The 22,583-nt window shown below is 43.4% G+C and overlaps 1 protein-coding gene across 1 annotated transcript in view; it reads right to left on the bottom strand.

The window, feature by feature from the left end:
- GLP1R (glucagon like peptide 1 receptor) overlaps window positions 1–22,583 on the bottom strand; it is an 85,267-nt gene that overhangs the window by 13,785 nt on the left and 48,899 nt on the right. Inside the window, exons 6-10 of the mRNA XM_086461910.1 lie at window positions 17,092–17,201; window positions 14,378–14,484; window positions 10,741–10,894; window positions 8,934–9,093; window positions 1,380–1,440 (exon numbers count right to left, since the gene is read on the bottom strand). Of these exons, the coding sequence (XP_086318036.1) occupies window positions 1,380–1,440; window positions 8,934–9,093; window positions 10,741–10,894; window positions 14,378–14,484; window positions 17,092–17,201 (592 nt within the window). The remainder of the gene's footprint in view (window positions 1–1,379; window positions 1,441–8,933; window positions 9,094–10,740; window positions 10,895–14,377; window positions 14,485–17,091; window positions 17,202–22,583) is intronic.

Below are 22,583 nucleotides of genomic sequence, written 5' to 3'. Positions count from 1 at the left end.
GGTTATTTATGGCTGTATTTTGCAAATATTTATACAAGATTTAGAAAATTCAATAAGGTGCAAAATTGCCCCTTTTGAGGTCTGCTGAAGGCAGTGAGTGACAGTTTTCCTTAATAGAAAACATAAATCGGCTCTGAGCACCACATAACGTAGGAGGCTCAGCAAGAACGCTTTGGCTACATTTTCTACAGCAACGGGAAGATATGCCCATGGAACGTCACCTATGTGGAGGCCACATGTTCCCTATACTGATTCTGATATTTTCAACAAAACTTGCAATACATCAGTATGGTCATAATCTACCTACAGAATATTAACAAGTCAACCTTGAAAAGAAGAGCCACGAAATCTTAGCATTGCTTAAGCCAGAAAAGGCATCTTTGACTGAACTGGTTCAGTCCTATGAAAAACACTAAGAAAACCCAGTTCTTAATACCCATGAACACCAGAAAAAACTCAGGGGATGTCTCTGAGTACACTGAATTTTTACACTGCAGCATCTCTCCAGCAAGGGGATGGGGGCAGAAAAAAGGACCCTCTACAAAAGTGCTGACTGGGTTGTTTGGAAACTAAGAGGAAGACCCAATAAACAGTACATTTAGAACAAAACCGAAATAGCATAAAGTGATTATTTCATCACAAAGAAAGCTACCCCAATATTTCCAGGCAGTCACTGTCACTAAGAAGAGGAAGCCACTTTACTCCCTGTTTGTTGTGTTGTTTTGTTTTTAAAAAAAAAACCCAAAACTGCAGCACTATTTGGTACATAAAGCATATATAAAGGCAATTTTTCAGAAGAGCCACTGCAGTAAGAGTGGACAAAAAGTATTTTGTGCTTTGCAGAAGTTCTGCGTGTGGTATAGTTGACTTCAGCAAGACTAACATAAGCAGACAGAGAATGTGCCTTTATTTTAAGATGATCTTAAATAACAGGAGCTTAAAGAAGAACAGGCAATCACATCTCTGCTGCTAGGCATAAGCTAACCCCTACAAATCGCAGGCAGAATCCCGTGGGAGGCTTTTGCCTTCCTCTGAAGCACAACTGTAAAGGCTACTGCCAAAGGCACAGTATCAACAGTGGTCTTGGTTGGGTATGATGACTTCTACTGTGGATACTGTAACTACAGGAAAACAAAACATACCTTTCCTTGACCTGCAAGAGGATAGATCCATTCAGACATGCAGAAAATTCTGATCAGAAAGAAACATATGCTCCTTTCTGAAATGTTATGCAAGACCTTCAGACAAAACAGAAGCAATTATGCGATGTTTCTGCACATTGCCAAAGCAAACCACACTGAACAGAAAGCAAACAATGACCTGCTGGTGCACACGCACAGCGCAAACGAGTTAGCTAGAAAAATCAGAACTAAACCAACCCCTCATCTTCATAAAGGTACTTGACAGTTCCCCAGAGGATGACAAACAGCATTGGCACACCTGGGAAGAGAGGAGACAAGGTTGACACTGACATTAAGAGACAGGGAAAAGCAGAGAGAAGGACAAACCCCCCCACATCATGATGAACAACATAATTATCTGGTGGCAGGGCTGCTGCTCCTACCCAGCACAGATGGCTGTCAACGGTGGGAGGAGGAATCTAACCTGCAAGTAACTAATGCACCACGTAACTCATTTTGCCTGGACCCCCACCTAGCTCCTAACAGGCATGAAAAGTGACCAACAACAGACCATCACCCCCACACTCAGCATAAACCAGCTTTTCCACAGAGGGGCCAAGAGAACAAAATTTCTGGAAGCTCTGCTAGCCTCTGTAGTCACACCAGAGAGGAGCGCAGCGCCCTCCGACCCAAACCTTTGCCTCCACGTTTCTGGCTGTGGGTCAGCTACGCTGGATTCGGGCAGCACCAAGCTCAGGCTGCCTGTTGGCGTTGGGGCTGGAGGACACTCATCCCACGTACGGGAGGGCAAAAGGGGAGCACGGGCACACGACACACAGCAAGTGTGCTCAGGCCTCCCCCACCGAGAAGTCCCAAGTTTGGGCTCCGGTACTAGCACAGACTTGTGTGGCTGCAGCAAAGACGGCAGATACATCTGGCCTTGAGAAGAGGCTTGGATCTACACTTACCTGACAGTGGATGTGCTACGGTTGGTCAGTTTATCTGGGGTGTAAAGGGAACGGAGAAAAGCCAAATAAGCTGGCAGTCATTACTTGCTTTACAATGGCAAAGGCTCTCAAATGAGTTTCTTCCATTTATGAAATACCTAGGTCTTGAAAAGTCATCTTAAAGTGCATCTACCAACCAATACTCAGTCCAGGGAATGCCAAAAAAGCCCACAAGGAAGGAGAGCAGGTGGAGACTCAACAAGCAGGATGAGGAATTTCTGCCTAAGGATGGCGCAAGATGGTCTAATTCCTCTCTGTAGGTCCATGGACAGTGTCCAATGCTGTATGTACATTGTATAGGAAGGGCAACGTTAAATGTGCTTTGTGTTTGCATTCTTAAGAACCAGCATGGTAAGGGACCGTAAGAACATCAGTGTGCAGCAGTAAGTACTGCACAGGGCAAACACACAGTTCCTGACAGCAGAAGCCACAGGGAAATAAATCTGTGATCTCTTGCAGCCTGAAAATCCACAAGTGGTATCTGTAGTGGGTATTATCAGTAAGAACCTTCTTCCTTGTTGTACTGTACTTTTTTCTCTGTCAGAACAGCTAAATACTATCGACTCAAAAGGCCAATTATTAATTGTTCTCAATTCAAGAAAAAAAAAGAAAGAATAAAGAGTAGCAAGAAAAAAATACCAATAATTAGAGTAATAGCGAAGATAATGAATTGACTAGAGATTATTGGGGCAAGCAGTTGAACAAGTTCCATGAATGTACCTGATACCGGGAGTACACAGTATTTTGGGAGCAAAGTTACCAAGAACTCCGTGCTGTTTTGATAGCGGCATAAGAGATCAAGAACAGGCTCATTGCAAATCACTTCCAAACACAAGTGGGCCTTTGATCCATTGAACTACAGTTTGAATTATTCCCTTTTTTTTGGCTTTACTGAGAATTAAGACTACCATTCATTAACAGAATCAACATTGTATTCCAGTCCTGGGCTCCCAACATGCAGCCCTTCTGGTGCATTTCAGTTTCAGTCCTACACCTCTTTCTCTTGCTGCTGCTATTCAAAGAAAATCAGATAACTGAGAAAAAATAGCACCTGTTTATGGCAGGCACTTATTTAAGATAGACTGAACCCTTTCTACAAAACACTTTTTGTCATACAGAGAGCTCCAAGATCGATCTTTTCCCAAATCAACCGACCACAGAAAGGTCTCTGAATTCTGGAAACGGTAACATCTACTTTTGTCTGTCCTACATCACTGCTGGAGATGCCAGAAACTGCAACAGCCTGCTCATACCAGCCTTCTTGAGGGCTGAGAACTGACCAAAAATCATGGAACGCTACACAGTGATTATGAAATCCATCAAGTGCATTAGGAATTAAAGATGCCAACAGCTCAGCTAATAAAGTTCAACTTCAAATGACAGGGGACATTGCCATCATGCTGCATTTTAGGACCGATAAGTTTGTGTATAAGCTCACAATTCAGATGTAACATGACATCACTGGTTTCCACATGGTGAGAAGTTCAACCTCCAAGATAATCAGGCACACAAACCAGAAGCACACTACTTCTGTCAGAAGAACTCAAGTCATCCTCTTTCTCTCAAAACCCATCCAGGATGGTCCAACTTGGTCAGCTGCTTGACATATGAACACAAGAAGTATGTGATGAGGAACTGACTGATAAATAAATATGGCTATATGCAGAAAAAAGAGCATTGAAGATGTGAGAAGGTTAATTTTTTTCTTTCTAAGAAAGGAAAACCATGAAATACTTTAATCCAGAAGACAAAGAGTGAAGGGAATTAAGAGAAATTCCTGACAGATACATCTCTTACCACGATCAGTCTGGACACAAAACCTATTTTCACATCCTTGTCTGAAATACAGTTTTCATCTGAAAACAGAGAAGAGGTGGCCAGTGCAATGAATGCATCCTGTTGCTATAGTGAGTTCATACGGGGCTTCAGAAGGAAGGTTTCTTACTGACTGTGTTTCAGTCAGATCTTCCTTGCAATTGGGCTATAGATTTTGATGCCCTATCCAGGCTTCCTGCCTTTAACAGCTTCATTCCCTCAAAGTATTCTTCTGTAGAGCAAGACTGGATTGCCAAGGCTTGGAAGAAAGGGGATTATTTATTTTTCATGGCAGCTTCCCTGCTGCAAGTGCAGCTGGGTGTAAAATTGCCACAGCAGCTCATAGATTGTTTAGCTCTTCATTAACATTTTCTTCTTAGCCCTTAGTGCCGAAAATTGCCTCCTGTCATTCTTCCCGCCTGGATGTCGCACAGAGTCACTGTAGGATGTTGCTGCTGTTCTCCCATTCCTCCCTCCTCCTGAATGCCAACAGGTCTTTTTTCCACTAAAACCTGCCGAAAGATACATACAGCCACGTTACCGTATAAACTGCTCTTCTCCGGAGACTACTTTGTACAGCACTGCTACAGCTGCCTGAAGTCAATGCCAAGCTCAGCGACTCTTCACTTGGGCTCAGACATGATGCTAAGTTGGTGTCCTGGACACCCTGATTAAGAACAGTCCGCACAGCCCAAGAAACAAAGAAAACAAAATCATAATCATCTTGATCTCCATAGTTACACTGTTTTCCTCCCCTCCTTCTAGAGAGAACAAAAGATTTGCAGATGAGATCCATGGTCAAGGATTTCTCTTATGCCAGAGGAAGGAAGCACAAGGTACCAGTAATGTATAGCTACAGATTTTTTTTTCTGCAAGCACAGATACAGGCTGGTCTATGAGTGGATGGAGAGCAGCCCTGGGGAGAAGGACTTGGGGGTACTGGGGGATGAAAAGCTGGACATGACCCAGCCATGTGCGCTCACAGCCCAGAAAGCCAATGGCCTCCTGGGCTGCATCAGAAGCAGTGTGGGCAGCAGGTCGAGGGAGGGGGTTCTGCCCCTCTGCTCTGCTCTGGTGAGACCCTCCCTGCAGGGCTGGGTTCAGCTCTGGGGGCACCAGCAAAAGAAAGACATCAACCTGCTGTAGCGGGTCCAGAGGAGGCCCTGAAGATGCTCAGGGGGCTGGAGCAGCTCCCCTGTGAGGACAGGCTGAGAGAGTTGGGGGTGTTCAACCTGGATCAGAGAAGGCTCCGGGGAGACCTTACAGTGGCCTCCCAGTGCTGAAAGGGGCTGCAGGAGAGGTGGGGAGGGACTCGTGATCAGGGGGTGTGGTGATGGGATGAGGGGTAACGGTTTCAAACTGAAAGAGGGGAGATTGAGATGAGATATTGGGAAGAAACTCTTCCCTGTGAGGGTGGTGAGGCACTGGCACAGGCTGCCCAGAGCAGCTGTGGCTGCCCCCTCCCTGGCAGGGCTCAAGGCCAGGCTGGATGGGGCTGGGAGCAACCTGGTCTGGTGGGAGGCGTTCCTGCCCATGGCAGGGGGTTGGAACTAGGTGAGTTTTGAAGGTCCCCTTCCAACCCAAACTATTCCATGATTCCATGAAGAGATAAGGACTATCTGAATCCTGTTCAGCTGCTGTTGCGCTGACCCCCAGACTGAAGTGAACAACTCATCTACCTGCTCCGCCATTAGCCTATTCAGAACTCTGTTGGTACTGTCAGCGTTTCTGGTCCCTCCTCCCACCTCCCCACCATCAGCTTTGAACGTGGCATAGGCCCTTGTTTTGCAGTAAGGTATGTGGAACCTGGGGTTAACACAAATGTATGAAAACCTGTTTTTACAAAGAAAAAGACAACACAAGCAAGGCATTTTCCACATTAAATTAAATAGGAAAAATTTAACACTGCCATCTCAAAGCCTAGCAGGGCGTGAAACCTTGGCAAGGAAGCGCCTGTTACAGGAATACAGTGACCTCACAAGTAATCAGGAGGGTTTATAGAATCCTATCTATACACATGGTGTCGATATGAGTAACTCCCAATTTGTAAAACTACATCCATTTCCTTAGGTCTATCAAGATCTTATAACTTTTTTAGTTTTTGCAAAGTATAACAACATGAGATAAACAGATTTTTTTCCCCTTATAAAACACTTCGACAGCAGAGAATTACTAATTTAAACTGATCGACTACTGCCTAATAATGTTAAGAACTGACCTGAAATCATACAGCAAAAATATTTGGGAAATATTTATTAATTTTTCTTTACACTCCTCACTGTCTGCTAAGTGTTCCTAGGAAAACACAGACTGAGTACAGAACCTTTTACAGACATGTTTCTATTTGAAAAGCAGGTTTACCCTTTCCACGTTTTGAATTGAGATGAAATTATCACATTCAACATAAAGTGGGGGAAGTACTTTTAAATTTACACAATTACATGGACTTTTCCCCCCTGTTACAACAAAATATAGCATTTTTTTAATATAGCAGTTTAAAAGCTTGGAGAGAAATAGGTATTGGGACATTTCTGCCTATTTGAAAGCTGTCCCTTACGCTACAGTTTTGCTTGAGATTACCCGGGGAAATAATTTGCTCTAGTTCCTTGTTTGTTCCTTAAAGAAGTGCAACAGGGCAAACATTATGACCAAGAGTATGTGCAAACACTCAGGTAGACAAAAACCTTGAGGAGAATACAGTTTTATTCATGGGTACATTTGAGAGAAGTGCAAGTGCAAACATACGTGAGCACATGGGGGATTGCAGAAGCTATTCAGACAGCAACAACAATACTGTACAGTCTGTGAGCGATCACAAAGTTCAGTTCTAATTAGAAGAAATAACAACATCAAATGACTAACACCCAGTAAGTCTTTGAACAATACATAAACGAAAGTTTAAAACATAAATATTCATCAAATGATGAGTAATGAAAAAGTTAAAAAAATTACCCTGTGAGAGGACAGCTCACTAACAGAACAAAGGGTCAGGGCATCAAATAAGCTCTGACAATCAAATATTTATTTTTTGATCCAGCTTTATTTTTACAGTTGATAAACTATTTCAAAGAGCGGGACTCTCTCAGCTCAAACAGGAACCTACTGTCTCACTGAAGCCTCAGCATTAAGCTGCTCAAAAAAAAGAAAAATAAAAATCTTCTGAGCTTTGCAAACAGCAGAAAGGCGCCTGGTGAGGAACCTGAGCACCCAAAAAAAGGAGTCATCAGTGAGGCAGCAAGAAAGAGTCAAAAAGTCTTCATATGTTTCTACTTGTTAGAGATAAAACTGTAATCTGGGAGCACTGAAAGAATAGCTGCTTCTGCATTTGAAGATGGAGAAACACTGTCAAGGTTTGCATGTGCAGCCGTGGCTGGAATAGCAAGGAGTTGTACAGATGAGGATTGAATGGCACAGGCAGAGCTTTTCTAGGAAGCTGGGATGAAACCCATATATCCAGTGCCAAGTTCTGGCATTGCTACTCATTTTCACAAGCTCATCCAGAAATTCAATATACAGCATCAAAACTTCCATTGTAAATGAAGAACAAAACCAAACCAGTATCTTTGGGTGTCTCTTGCAAAAGCAGAAGGAAAAAACTAACTAGAAGTGATTCAGAGCAAAACCATCCTATCCCTTACTTCTAAAACAACATAATACCCTCAGGCTTTAGCTAGATATAATTTTGCTTTAATTTCTTTTCAATTTCCTCTCAAGACCTCAGTCAGTGCTTCAGGATAGCTTCCTCCATCTCCCCACACCCCCCCCCCTTTTTTTTTCCCCAATTGAGGGTATGGCTATTAATAAAATATGATTAAAACATACATAGTTCAAGCGTTATACAAGATGCTGTTGCTTTTGCTGCACGCCCTATATAAAACAATAATGGAAGATATAGAACTTTTTAACTAAAATTTTCTAGCAGGAAACTGCTATTACTTGCATTTATTTACTCCCATCAATACACCAGAAAGCCTTTGCTCCTCACATATCACTGTTCAGTAGAATTGGGTCATTCACAGTAAGCCATTTATATGCATTTTACTAGTGAACTAATTTGCTAGAATATTCACAGTTAGCAAATCCATAGAGAGAGGAGGACAGTCAAAGCAATTTAAAGGTTCAAATTAGTATCTGTGAGAGCATTTGCAGTATTTACTTGGATTTACTTTCAGCTTTCCAAAAGTCACCTGATTTCCACCAAAACGGGAGAGCAGAGAAGAGGAAGGGAGAGAACACAATAAAAGCACGCAAGAGATCACCCCAAAAATAGGATTAGTTCTGAACTGTCATACCCTTTTAGGCTAGCCAGGCAGTGAAAGAAGCAAGGCTTTAGCAATTCTACAGAAGGCGACTTCTGGCTCAACCAACTGATTTCAAGGCATCACAGCCCTTAATCTCAAAAGCACCCAGATGCTCACAGCATGTGCACCCTGACCGCTCTCGACCTGCTCTGCCCACAGAACCAACCCGGCAACTCCCTGCTAGCAGCCCCTTGTTCAGCCGCCCCTTCGCATCCCTCTAGCTCACGCTGCCGCCATTTCTCCTCCGTTATCCTCGACCAGATGCAAGGTATCGCTGCTGGTTCGCACCACGGGTAGCTAACACATCTTGGAACGCAGCGGGAAACTTTCAGAAGCAGCAGGACAGTTCGGGAAAGTGCACACTCACCTGGAATCACCCACACGTGTTTTCTAGCGGAAAGCTCTAGATGTCTTGCAGGAAAAGCACCACGTGCCCGCCGCTGGTTTGAGGAGTTCCTGCGATGTCGCACAGCCCCTGCGTTACGAACCCACAGCCTCTATGCCACGAGTACCCAGGAGCTGTGCTGGCCCAGCACCCTCCAGCTTTAAACAAGGTAAGGGATCAGGAACAAAAAGGGAATGGGAAGTGCAGGGCTTGAACTGGGAAGCACTATGATAGACACACGCTGCTCTTTCCTATCATACCAGTGCACACAGCCACAGGTGGACACACGGAAAGATCAACTTACCCCAGCCAATGCAGAGATAAAGCCGAAAAATCCTCTGCTCGGAAAAGACTGAAAGTACCAGCAGCGTGTACAGGTACATGCCTTCCACCAGCAGCCAGTAGTAGTTTGCAGCCACACAATACTGCATCATCACGAAGACCAAGCGGCAGCTGAGTGATTCCTGAGACAGAAGAAAGCACAGCCCAAAACGAATGCAGCAGGGGCTGAGAATAAAAGGATACTAACCCAAAAGACAGGTTCTCTCTTCTACTCTTGCTCCTCAAAACAATGCTTGCTAAATTAATCATATTTAAGTACGGTAAATTAATCACATTGAAGTACTGAAGGGACAGTAAGCCAGTTACAGGTGTTATACGAAGTAGATGCTTCCAACAACATTCCTCCTTTAGAAAAAGAATTCAACATTCCTCCCTTAGAAAAAGAATTCAAAATGATGTGTTCTGCATTTTCCCTCAATAAGCAATGGATTATAATTTGAAAAGCACAACACAAAGATGAAGAGCAAGTGAAAGGTACTGTATCAACTGCAGACTGTGAATTTTTTCACTTCCCCCCATAGCCTGTTCTGCAGCTGAGAATTTCTCTATTGAAGAGGAAATAGCAGATGTCATAATGTTGACTATTTTCCTGAACAAAAGATTTTTTGATAGAACAGCAATATTGCCCAGCACATGACATTTAAGTGCAAAATCTCTCCTGGATGGTAAATTACAGAGAAGCAGTCAGCAGGGCTTTAGGTAAGTATGAAACCTGATTACCTAATTAATATATCCATCAGATCTGATGAAACCACTATTGGATAAACCACGTGTGAAAGCATAAAGCCTAGGTTTTTTTGGAAGGAGGGAATGTTTCAACACGAACATTTCCAAATCACAGAAGCTATGCATTACAACGTTATTTCCTGCCAATTGATACACTGCAGATGAGAAGAAATGAACCATCATATGAGATTCACTATGTGGTATTAGCACTTAAGCCTTAGGGAGTGTCAGAAAAGGACAGGCATTAGAAGACATATCCTTTCGTGGCCCGAACCCTGTATTGCAGCAGCAAACACTGTACCCATATTCTTGAATCACAAGACCTATACAGATAATGAAAGACCCCTTCTTGAAGATTCAAGTACATTTATGGTTGGACTTGATGATCTTAGAGGTCTATTCCAACCCAATGATTCTAGGATTTTGTATTCCAAATCTGAAGGGGGAAAGGCATGCTTTCGTCATATTCACAAAAGAGCAGTATACCCTCTCCCTTCAACTAGGAGTATTTAACTAGCCTGTTCCTCCAAAAAGTTTTCTGAACACTTTCAAACTTGCATTTTAATTAGATGCTTCTCTTTTCTCAGTCATCAACAGATGACAAAGACCTCCAAGAATGACCAACTAATTTGGTCATTATACAAGACGGACAGTCCTGTCACAAAAGGTGTTGCCTTAGGGAAACGAATGCCCTCTTGTCACTGCTAGATGAACCTGCAGCATGGGAAGACGACATGGGCATTTGTGTGTGTGTATATATATGTATAAAACCACTATCTCTTCATGTTTCCTCTGTCTAGTAGGGGCAAACTTCCCACAGGCAGAGAAACACAGCACAGCATCAACTACATCCCTGTCCCAAGCCCGGGGTGGCCCAACCACAACTGCATACATCGTGCTACAAGTTTCAGAGAAACCCCGTGGACTGAAGAACAGCCCTTTGCGCAGCCCTCGTTGCACAGAACGAAGTCGCCTGCTGTCATGCAGACACACCACAGCGACAACTCCAATACCCTGAGACCCACCACAGTGTCTGCACCTACCTGGAAGGAGATAAGTCCTTCCCACTGGTGCTCTTGGGTGGCTGTGCTGTACATCCACTTCACCACAGAGTCTTTAATGAAGACGGATATAGCCCGGAGGATAAAAGAGGTGAAGAGGTTCAGGTGAATGTAATTCCTTGTGCAATGCAGATGCCTGTAAAAAGAAAGAACCAGTTGTGATCCACTGCCTATGTAAAAGCTGCAACATCACACACAGGACTGAGGGAAGGAAGAATGACCCCTGTTGGAAAGCAGGAGGTACCAGAGGAAATCCCATAACTTGAGAATGGCTGAAGGGATTTCAAACTGTATTTGGGGGAGAAATCACTATCAAGACAGACATTCAAAACCTCAGCCCTAAGCATGAATGCTTGGGGGATGGAAGCAGATCAGTGCTTAAGGAAAAAAGTATTTTAAGAGTTTAAAAAGTGTAAAAATAAAGTCATTTTCAGAAGACATCTCTGAAAGGACTAAAAAAAGTCAAGTTTCACATAACACTGAATCTAATCTCTTTGAACTGACCCCAGTATCACTGCACAGGTTTTCCTTGGCAAGGCTCAGGAACTGGTGTGCAGTACAGCTCCTGGCTGTGCTCAAACCCACAACGAAAAAACATCCACCTGTAAATTACCGTTTTGACAACAAGACAAAAACCAGATTGCCTCCTGGGGGAATTCTAAGTACTTTCTGGAGAACTAAAAGGAACAGAATTCTCAGCTCTGCCTTCAGAATTGAAAACAATAAAAAGGCAAAGAAAAAATCCTCTTGGATTTCAGCAGCCAGCTGCAAAGACAGTAAAATTGCTACGTGTCAAAAAAAAAGGCATGTTAAGGGAAACTGCAGTCATGTAAATGGCATCGAACTGCGAAGTGCTGCCAATGTTTAACCAGCCTTATCCACAAACATTTTTCTTCCAGAACAGCAAGGGTACGCATTTTGCTTCAAAGGAAGTTACACTGAGTGTGAGTCTTTTTTGATCCTAAAAGACACAGGTAACACACGATAAACAGCAAGTGTTCCAGCAAGAGTTTCAGAGAACTCATGCTTTAAGTATCTATTTTTACTGCTCTATAAAATTGGGTAGAAAAATAGACTTGGTCTGAAAGTTATCGGTTTTGCACTGAAGAGGAAGGAGAACTTTCTTTCATAGGTCAAATAGAATTTTTTGCGTCACTTAAGTAACAGCTTATTTCAAAGTTTATCTACTAGTAATATTTCTTTTCCTTTAACTCAAAATTTATTTGTTGCTACCCTTCAGAACTGCTACGCACTTAAATGGGATTGAAAAAATTATGTAAATTAGCCAATTGAGGAAAATAGGTTGCAAGTAGTTACTGAGTATTTCTGCTACGGGCAATGCAAGTTATTCAAATTGTTTCAGTCATGAAGTTATGAGCCTAATTCAGCTTCCATCACTGAAATTACGGACTTCCTTCCATTCCTTTCAGAGGATGCAAAAGGGCACACTAGAGATATATTGTTTCCTATGTTGTATCATTATTAAAAAACAAATATAAAGGTTATTCTGCAGTCTAAGACCTTAAAAAGGCCTTCCTATTACAAAAACGAACGTAAACATTTTGGTGCCACTGCATTAGACTTCAATCCCCATTTGTTGAGGTTGCACAGCTACTGGGGATTGGCCATGACGAGATGTTCCAGTTAGAATCCAGCAACTGCAATCCACGTAGGGGCAGGTCCCATGTATTTCATGAGATCCAGGACCAATCTCCAGATAGTCAATCCAGACAAGAAAGCACGCAATGGACTGATGGCATAGTTTTAACAAGGCTCTCAGCCTATTTAACAACTCTGAAACCTCATTTTCAAAAAATCAGCAGCACACCCTTGTGTACGTTTCTCCAGACTCTGCTTTATAGTCAATGGAAAATACGCTAAAGCATCTCTCCACAAAACTCAGGGCATCAAAATTATCTGTCGCCTACCGGTCCGTAGTGACAAACTTGCTCTTTGTTCCCTGCCAAAAGCCACGTTGCATCCTTCCTTCCAAAAGTGTATGGCTGTGCTGTGACCTCTACATTCGGACTACCAAGATTACTCAAAGTGTCATTGATGGGTGAAACAAGGAGAAAGCACTTATCCTGGGAGACATTCGGAGACTTCAAGACCATCTGGTGTTCTGTCAGATGAGTCCCAAAGTTGCACAAGTACAACACGTACAAATCATAATCATCCTGTGCCGTTCACAGAGGGTGAGCACGTCTCTGCATTTCTGTAGTCATTTTAGATCTTGGAGATTGCTACCCTATGCTTCTCCACTGGAAGGAGAAGGAATAATACAGCGCTAAAAGGTGTGGGACAATATTAGAAAGCTTGCATCGTTTTAGTTTTGGAAATTAGAAGCCAAAAGGCACCACTGATCTTTTTAAATATGTAAGGGGTATAAACACTTAGGAGGGAGGAAAGAAGAGGGGCTGCCTTGCTAACAGAGAGAGCTGGCTCCAGAGCAAATGATCATTAACTGGCAATGATAATTCTTTAGTCAGGAAAGAAAATTCTCTTAAGGATCAGAGCACTGAAGCTTCCTGACCTGGTTTCAAATAAGAGTACCAGCAGACTATACTTTTTTAGGAGGCAGGCTGATCAGCATGTAAGAGAGATGATGGGACCTGGCTGTATACAGCAGCAGGGAGCAGGACTTCATGGCAGAGGGACTTCCTTCCCACAACAGAGCAGGATCACATCTTTGTGCTTTCTAAACATCAGTCTCCTGTACTCAACATCCCCAAACTGCAGTAAAGTGCAGCTGGAATCAAGACACCGCTTGAGGGGGGGGGGAAAAACCCCACCAAAACCCAAAACAAGCAAATAAAAAACCCCCAAACCACACAGCACTCTGTTGCAGTCCAGAGTTGTTTGGGGGTTGTTTTTTGGGGAGGTTTTTTTTTTTTAAACCAAACCTACACAGTCAATCATTGACCCGTGTAACCAGTAGTCTCAAATTTGATGCACTCCGTGCAATCTGTTGGTGCATACCTGCATGAGCCCAATACACCAATCTAAGCAAGGGACAGCAAATTGTGTCACAGAAACTTTTCAGGTTTCAAAATGAGGTTCTCCTCTATATTGTAAAAAAAAAAAAAGAATTTCTGAAAGTTCTCCAAAAAGATAAATTGTGTCAAAAATCCTTTTCTGCATTGAAACACACCCTGCATATGAGGGCTGGGAAATAGGCCAGACTGAGCTTTATGCTCTGTGTAATTTCAAGCAAGGCAAGATGAAAGCAACTGTCCTAAATGTCCTCTCACACCCCAGGCTAGTGCCTCATCTGAAAGGCAACAGCACGAGGGGAATGCTGGTATCTCTCTCATTTTCCAACTCTTCCAGTAGAAATTTCATTGAAACAAAAAAATCTCACAATGAAATATTTCAACCGATATAAAGCATCTGTTCCACACATTCACAGAGGTACCACTGCAAAAATTTAGGAACTTTACTTGCAATTTGAGAAGAAATGATTGTAGGAAGGAACACAGAGGTGACATAAGATAGAGAAATAATGAGGTGATGGAAGAAAAGGAAAAAAATTAATCAAATGTTTTCGTCAAAGTGTGATACTATCATATAGAAAAACATAGCACCTTTTCTCCACTCTCTTCAGAGCTTCACCAGTTACCTGAATCCAAGAAGAATGGCAGTTGCTATTACAAGGGCAGAGAAGGAAAGAGCGTATCCAATGGTGTATATGATGGACAAATTCAGGAGCTGTTCCTCTGGTGCATCCTGAGAGCATACAAAGGAGAAAAGGGGAAAAAAAAAGGCAGGGGGGAAAAGACAGAGCTCATGGGCTTCAGTTCTCTTCTCCCAGCTGCCTTCTAACTTTTCTTAATGATAAACAGAAGTCATTCTCCTACTTTCAAGTTTTAATGCACATATCAAATCGGTCTTCCACATTCCGTATGCTCTAAAGAAATAAAAATTTAATCTTAATTCCCCAGCTGCTCCCAGGTGTTCGCTCAAACATTTGGGTTTTGCAGCCAGGCTAGAAAATAGATAATGCGACATTATTTCATAATACAGTCGGAGAGGCATGAATTACCACACAAGCAAGTCTTAAACAGATGGCAGGAAGCACAGACACAACTCAACCCTGCAGTAAAAATGGCAAAGCTGATGTTTTCAGACTCAAACCCTTAAAGCAAGCCTCCTTTAAGAAGTGGGCTCCTCTGGCTACAGCTATACTTCGAAATAAAACAAGCCAGGTCCCATTCGCTGACTCCGAGACAAAGCATGCCTTGCATTCATACAACTAAACCCTTTTCTGCCCCCAAATATTCCCTCTTCTGCCTCAACCATGCAACCTCCTGATAACGACCCACAGCCCAAGGCCACCTCCTGACCTGGCTGTTACAGCACTGCCTGGGAGGGAACGACCCGACACTGGCCGGAGCAGGGGGGATGCTCGCACCCCCCTGACAGTCCTGGGCTGATGCTCTCTTCAGACTCACTGCTGAAAACACGATAACTGAGACCCTTGAAAGTGCTGACCAAAATCTTTAGGGAGAAGCATTTGAAAAGCTACAGGTCTGAATTATAACACAGGCTTACTGCTCAGCCTCTGAGGCACATTCATATTTTCTGTTCTGGTTCATTTCTAAGCACGTATCTTTGTCTAAATAGACTCAGGCTTTTTACTTCCCTTCTTCAAGCTGCTAATTCTGCAATTGACTCCGAGACCTGTGCTGTACAACGGAATACGCTCGTCGTACTTCAGAAATAAGCACAGCTATTCACTGTTCAGCAAGCCAGTAGGATTTAAGGTGAACATACAGGCTGTTCCTCAGTGATTTGCTAGGTTAATGTTTTAAAGGGAATTATGAGAGCTGCTTTATGAAGAGAAAAGAAAAAAATCTCTTCAGTATCAAAGCTCAGGCAAACTATTGAAACCTGACAATTTAAAGCATCTACACTGATCAAAACCACATCACACCCTTAAAGTAAACAATGTTATTTTAGAAGGATTCACTCACAAACCCTTTGGATTTTGTTTTGTTTTGTAACATCATACACAGCAAACTTGTCCAAACAACCTCTTGTTCTCATGTACAGGACGCATAAAACAAAGTAGGTTATGAGGGGGCTCTATATACATTAGCTGGAAAACCAGACATGGCTGTTCACATTTCAGGGAGTGACCACCATGTACTCAGGGTTTCAGAATCCAGATCAGTTCATGGAAACTGGGAGGCAGGTGCCAAATGGCCACGTGTTATCATTAGGTATCTCTCTCCTTGGTACGTCCCAACACAGCTCTGGAAGAAACCGTAATGGCAAACAAGGAAAAGTCAAATGACCAGGCTTACACGTTGCATTCAGATAACACACTCTGCTGGGATACCCCAGAACATGGAAGGGACAAAGAACAAGGCTGCAAATGAAAGCAAAAAAAATTAAATTTAACATATTTGGAGAATTAGAAACTATCTCTTTTCCATGTCCTCCTAGTCTGCAGCCATTTATCCTTTCTGAAGAACAAGGCACTGAGCAACGGGAACTCCAGAGGACACAGATCCCGCAACACTTAGGAATTTCATATACTTAAACTGGTTTGGCTAAGTACGTACTAGTTCCCAGCACCCTGGGACAGAGGAGTGCAGTCAATTTACGTGAGGAAAAGCATCGCCCTTGGAGGCTCACAGCAGTCACGGTATCACGTGTCATGGGAACGCACGCAGTGTGCTAGTTGACGCCAACAGCTGACAAAAATCCCCTGGAAATCCCTATACTCCCCTTCATTTGGTGCCAGGTACCTCAGCTCCCTGCAGAGCGTAAAGCACTAGGGCAAGAAAATAACACTGACAAGCCTAATTCCATCGCCCACAGCAAATGAAGGCAAAAAGACAAAAAAACCCACCAAACAAATAAAAAGCAGGGACTGCCCCCTGCCCAAAGGTGAAAAGCAAATATCCTTCAGTTCAGTTCATCTTAATCACCTTAATAGCCGCTAATAAGACAGAGAGAACAAGCGGTCGCTTTATTGTAATGATGTGCCAATGGAAGAAAAGGCAAAGGAATAACTTCAGGTCACTCCTCTGGTTCGGGTGGGCTGCAGCTGAGCCCCCTGCAATGCACCACAGCTGGGACACCCTGGTTCACTTTTTTTGGCACTCTCATGGACGTTTAAATCCGCTCTCGTCTACCCTCCACCTTCCCTTTGTTGAAGGGAAGAGGCCTGACGTCCCTTACCATCAGGCTCACTGAACTGAGGCACCCAGGACGAGCTGGTAAAGATTACTTTGACAGGACAAAAACACGTGGGCATCAACCACTCTATTTTTCCTCTCTTCTGTTTTGTCCCAAACAACAGCAGCAAGAGACAGAAACTCTTACCTGGTCAGAGGCCTCACACTCGGACAGGTTCCTCCAGGGCAGGGTTGAATTCTCCTTCAGCAGCCACGTCCCCTCTGGGGTGCAAAACCGGTACACCTGCCCGTGCAGCACTGCCAGGAGCAAAACGAGCCACGGGGTTAACGGGAGGAAAGCCTGCTCACGGGGCAAGGCGGCCGAGGCTCAGGGTGACCTTTCTGCCTTCCAACTCGCTCCCCTGGCTGCTGGGGGAAGCCGCAGCATCGCTGGGGAAGGGTTTCGCCTGCTACCTGCCTGCGGCAGACCCCGCTCCCGCTCCTCACGCTCGGGGCCAGGGAGCGGCTTGGGAGGACGCGGCTGCCAAGGGGTCAGGCGGCACAGACTCCGGGACAGCTCCTGTTGTTCAGCGGCAGCACCAGTCTGAAACACTCGCTGCCGTCTTTCCAACACGCATGAAGTCCAGCTCGCGGAAATACTAGATTTTAAAACGCGCAAGTTTTGGCAACGTTAAGCCGCGGCTACAGAATTCAGAGGGCAAAGGGGGCGCGCAAAGAGTAAACGTGCTTTTTCTTGTGTGAGATCGTGCAGACCCAGAGACAGCTCAGAACAGGTATGCTAACACAAGCTCCCCAAAATGTAAGTGCTTCTACAAACATCTGCACCACAAAATGAAGCCCTAAATCTTCGCCTAAAGTACCCACGTACTCTTTTTATTCCCTCTGCCTACCTGTTTGAATAACAAAACCAGCAATAAATAAAACGCCTTTCCAAAGCAGTTAGCAGCTTGATCTTGTAAAAGCAGGTACGATGAAATGGCTCATAATAAAATTACACCAGACTGAAACATCAAAATAAATGTCCAAAGAGGAAAGAGCAGTCAATCATAGCGTATCAAAGGAAACCACTGTCTCTGGTGCCTGTAGTATGGCAGAAGCGTAACAACTTTTACAGCTGTACATAAGCAACCTCAAAGTCCCCTATACCAGGGCATAGCTGGAGTGATGATGTCAGCTGCTTTGCAAATGAAGTTTCTTACTAATCACATTTCTGACCCAGTAAAACGGACCTATTCTATGTTATGAAGCTCCTGCTCAAAGAGCAGTGCTGGGTCAACACCTCAACCAGGTTCAGCCTCTACCAAGGCAACATTCAGAAATAGACACTTGGAATGTTTTGAGGGATGAGAAGCAGAGTTAGGACGATACAGTGCTACACAGGTATCCAAATCTCTCTCAATTACAGCACTTGCTCAAACCCAGCCTTGCCTGCGGCAACCTCATCCTGTTGTCAGCTCCCTCATTACTGCAAACCAGAACTCGTCAGAATGCCGCATTCCTGTTCAACTAGAAAATATTAATACTTATTTGAAGTTATAACAACCTAGTAGGCTATTTGCATTAGTTGACAACTGGTAATTTGCTTGATAATCGTCAGCGGAAGACTAGCAGTAGGTACTCTAAGTGAAGAATGATCCTGTAAAAAATAATATAGACATTCATATTCTAATAAGCCATTTCTAATGAGCATGCTAAATGGTAACTGATAATGGTTTTGGTAGGCATAGTCTGTTTGGTTTTGTAATTGGTATACTGAATATACCAGTAAGAGATAATATAAAGATGTTATAAAAATTAAGTTATGCCTGGTGGAGGTCTTTCCTTACTATTAAAGATACCTCTTTGCATATATTCACACAAAATCACAAGGAGAGATTACTCAGCACACTCAACATATACATTCACATCCATTAACTGCTATGAACATTTTGTCACCCGCTCTTATTATCTACTGCCTGTGCCAACCGCTTCCTTCGGTCAGGATGTTGCTGCAGTGTTAAGGATCTCACACCCAACGGGAGAGCAACAAGTAGTACAGCTCTGTACTACTCTGAATAAACTCTGAATAAACATTTTTCCCCCTCAAGATTAATGGACAGCAAATTGAAGTCAGTCATTCGAAATGCCTATGCAAAGGCAGCTCTAGAAATCAGCAATCAGTAAATATTATGTATTAGAAGTCAATGAAGGTGAAATCCAGGGGGTAGAAGTCCAGAGGGTCACAGGACTCAAATTCAGTCTGATTCCCATTGCATGAGCTGCAAGTAAGTATTACAAGACAAAATTATTATGAGAAACAGTCTCACACAAAAAGAAATTCCACTATGTTCCTGAAAAACAAAGAAAAACTTGCTAAGGGCAAATTGACTTAAGAAGACAACCACCATTATTTCACATTCTCCAAAACTTCGTGAATTTTCCCCCCCTCCAGTAATTCTTATTGTCAAAGTCTAATTGGGATGAAAGCTTAGCCTCAGTGTATTTATTTTCTCTCCAAATCATGGTGACACATTTTAATTTTCTTTTTACTGATAACACTTCTTTTGAAATAATGAGAAAGAGAATCTATTGTACGCTGCAGCCTGGCATATATTGGAGAATGGAAGAGTTTACAGTAAACGAAACATGAAATTTGCCACCAGACAGAAAGACAAGGCAATCCATTTAGATAGGAAGAAAAATTAAGGTAACCCTATTACACTGGAGAGTTCCTGCCACATCTAGGAGTCAACAAACACTCGAACTGGACTGACGGCTCTGATGGACCTCTGGGTAGCCACAAGTCAGACAGGCTGCTGTAGCCTCACTGCTCGCCAAAACAGTGGTGGTCAGTGCAGGATCCAGAAGCAACTCAAGACCAGCTGAGCTGCCTGCATCCAGGAAGAGCCTTAAAAATCCAAAGAATTCATCAAGCCAAAAATGCAAATAGATGAGACTGCACATGAAAGCGTGAGTGTGTACACATCTGGTCTACAGAAAAATTTATTAGCCAAAATGCTTATGAGATAGAAAAAGTTAAAACAGAAAATTAGACTTTAAGGCAGCATTGAGATTCTGGTTGATAACAGAGAGACACATGCTCATGTAGAGCTGAGAGACCCCACAAAGCATGACACGAAGAGAGCACAGGGCTGAGGTACTGCAGGCAGCCAGCTACTCTCAGGAACATGAAAACAAGTCCCTCCATTGTGGGAACAGATTATTGTCAGTTCTGTGTCAAACGCCACAGACCCCACACAACACCAGCAGAGGTTCACGTGGGGCTGTGAAGGGCTCGGTGATGGATACACACCACACACAAGACCCTTCATGCCCTGCAGCTGGGCACATCCAACACCGGCACCACGCAGGACCTGTGAGGCAAGCCCAGCCGCCCAGGGGTGTTGACATCTTCTCCTGCTGTGTGATCAGCTGCAGAAGCCCCCAGAAAAGGGCACCCAGAGCCACAGTCCCATAAGCCCCCACCTTCACACAGCAGCCACCTGCTACCGCCCAAACACAAGAAAAAGGCTGTTAATGACTGCCATCTCAGAAGAGATGGTACCTTAACTGAATGCTCTTCCCTGGTCTTGCCTCGTTGAAGAGAGTCTCAACACCAGAACCTCTACTCTGGTGTGTCTCCAAAATAACTGATCAAAGTCTGAAGACTTTACATCTTTTTTGTTTCATATACAAGCTAAATTTTCATTAGTGAAAGCAGTTCCAACAAATTGCAAAGGGATCCACTGGCTTTTAATCAGGGGTGATTTGATTCAAGCACTGCAAGTATCTTGCCATTCTTACTGCTCAGAGAAAAGCAAGTGGTTTGCATTAAAGCTACCTATAAGTGTTCTTAAAACAATTTTCTCACATGGACTTTTTATGACTGACTCTCTGCACAGCTGGTCATGGCTTCGGATGGCAGAGATCTTCAACCTCCTAAAATGGATAAAGGGATAGTATTCATACTCATTCTCTTTGCCATGGGCCTGATCAAAAACTCACAGGAATCTCATTTCCTTCAGCTTTCATATGAAGCTGTTGCTGAAAAAAATTCAGTTACTAATACATGCAGAGGTAAACTTGGAGGTTGCCTCTGTGCCATGACAGAAGGGAAGACGCACACACACAGCTTCCCCCTCAGCTGCTGAGCAGTTACAGCTTCTTGCTTGCAGGTGGTTTAGTCAGAGGTGATTCACATTTGTCCATACCTGGATTCTGCAGTGACTCAGGCCCTCTTACCTTTAATGCAGTGCAAATACCAAACATACAAGGATCAGCTTCAGTTCTAACAGACCAGCGTGAGGAACAATCTTTTTTGAAAGTTCAAGTGGTTGCTGCCTCCTTGCTATCCCTATGATACCTTTTTCCTGTCTTGTAGTGCTCTTTGTTACCATATAGTCAATGTTTCAAATCACATTCTAGAACTGGCTATCGTCCTCTGCAAACAAAAAACTAAAATCTACATCCAGTGCATAGGGAATCTGCTTTTATTTGACCTGTAGGCTAAATGCATGCACTCAAAGTTGCACAACCTTTGGAACAGCAGCTTAACGACACCAGTTTATTTGAACAGTGTCAATCACACCTCATTAGAATTACACGTTAAAACACGGATTGATGCCCAAAACTCAGGCTCTGTAAACTGACAAAAGACAGAAAGGAGAGCCCAAGAGTTAGCACTGAAGTTAATAACATCTATCTTGTTCTCTGATGAGCCTGTAAATCAAATCAAATACTCTAACTAGCTAAATACTTTTATATACAGAGAAAATATGTTATCACACAGGCAGGACGCTCCCAAACATTTCCTTATGAGCCCCCTTTTACTAGAAATAAAACCAAATGAAGTGATTCCTCTGTTTAAACCAACCAACCTGATCTGCATTTTACATCAGGGTGGCAAGGTCCGTGTGAGATTACTCACCCAACTGTCCTGGAGGGCAAACTGGAACATTATTCATTGTAAAACCAAATTACAGCATATCCTATCCAATCAATTCTATTCAGGCAGAGATGAGAGAATGAGAAAAAGAACAAGAGACGCCACAGTTTTGTCTGGCTGCTGTATGTCAAGTATTGTAGATCTCTCCTCCATTAATACCTATTTTCTGTTTCCAGCAGGGAAAACATTTTGGAAAAGGTAACAATTTTCGCCATAAACCAGGGACTGTGTAGTAGAACATCACTACAGTCTTCAAAGCAGACTGGTTTGACCCTGAAATGAGCAACTCGCCATCAAAGGATGGAGACAAGAATTTATCTGAATTTAAGAGGTTGCGCCCCTATCAGCAGCTCTGTTCAGCTATCATTTGGTGTGACCCGGGCACTGCTCTCCTGAAACAAGCCACTCTTGGCTGTAAAAGCTGCTGCATAAGTGTCACTCAGTCCCAATCCCAGTGCTCCTTACAGCAAAGGCATCCTAAACTTAGCACTCATGCACTCATCCGTGCGGCTACAGCTGGGAGTAAGACACCAGGGAGCAGCCTGATCATGATGCCTCCGGGGAGCAGGAGGCCCTCCAGCCTGCACTACTGTCCAAGAATCACATTTATCAAAAAGTGCATTTATTCTGGGCTTACTGCCACATCATCTGAAATTATATTACCTCAACGGGCATTTTAACTACGAGTACTTTATTTAGTATCCCTTCCCATTATTCCTCCTCCCTCACAGAGGATTAGTCATCCCAACTCCTTT

This window comes from Leptosomus discolor, chromosome 2, assembly GCF_034619465.1.
Source record: "Leptosomus discolor isolate bLepDis1 chromosome 2, bLepDis1.hap2, whole genome shotgun sequence".
Taxonomy (NCBI): domain Eukaryota; kingdom Metazoa; phylum Chordata; class Aves; order Leptosomiformes; family Leptosomidae; genus Leptosomus; species Leptosomus discolor.
Note: the sequence above shows the minus strand (reverse complement) of the source record. Positions and strands in the feature narration are given on the sequence as shown.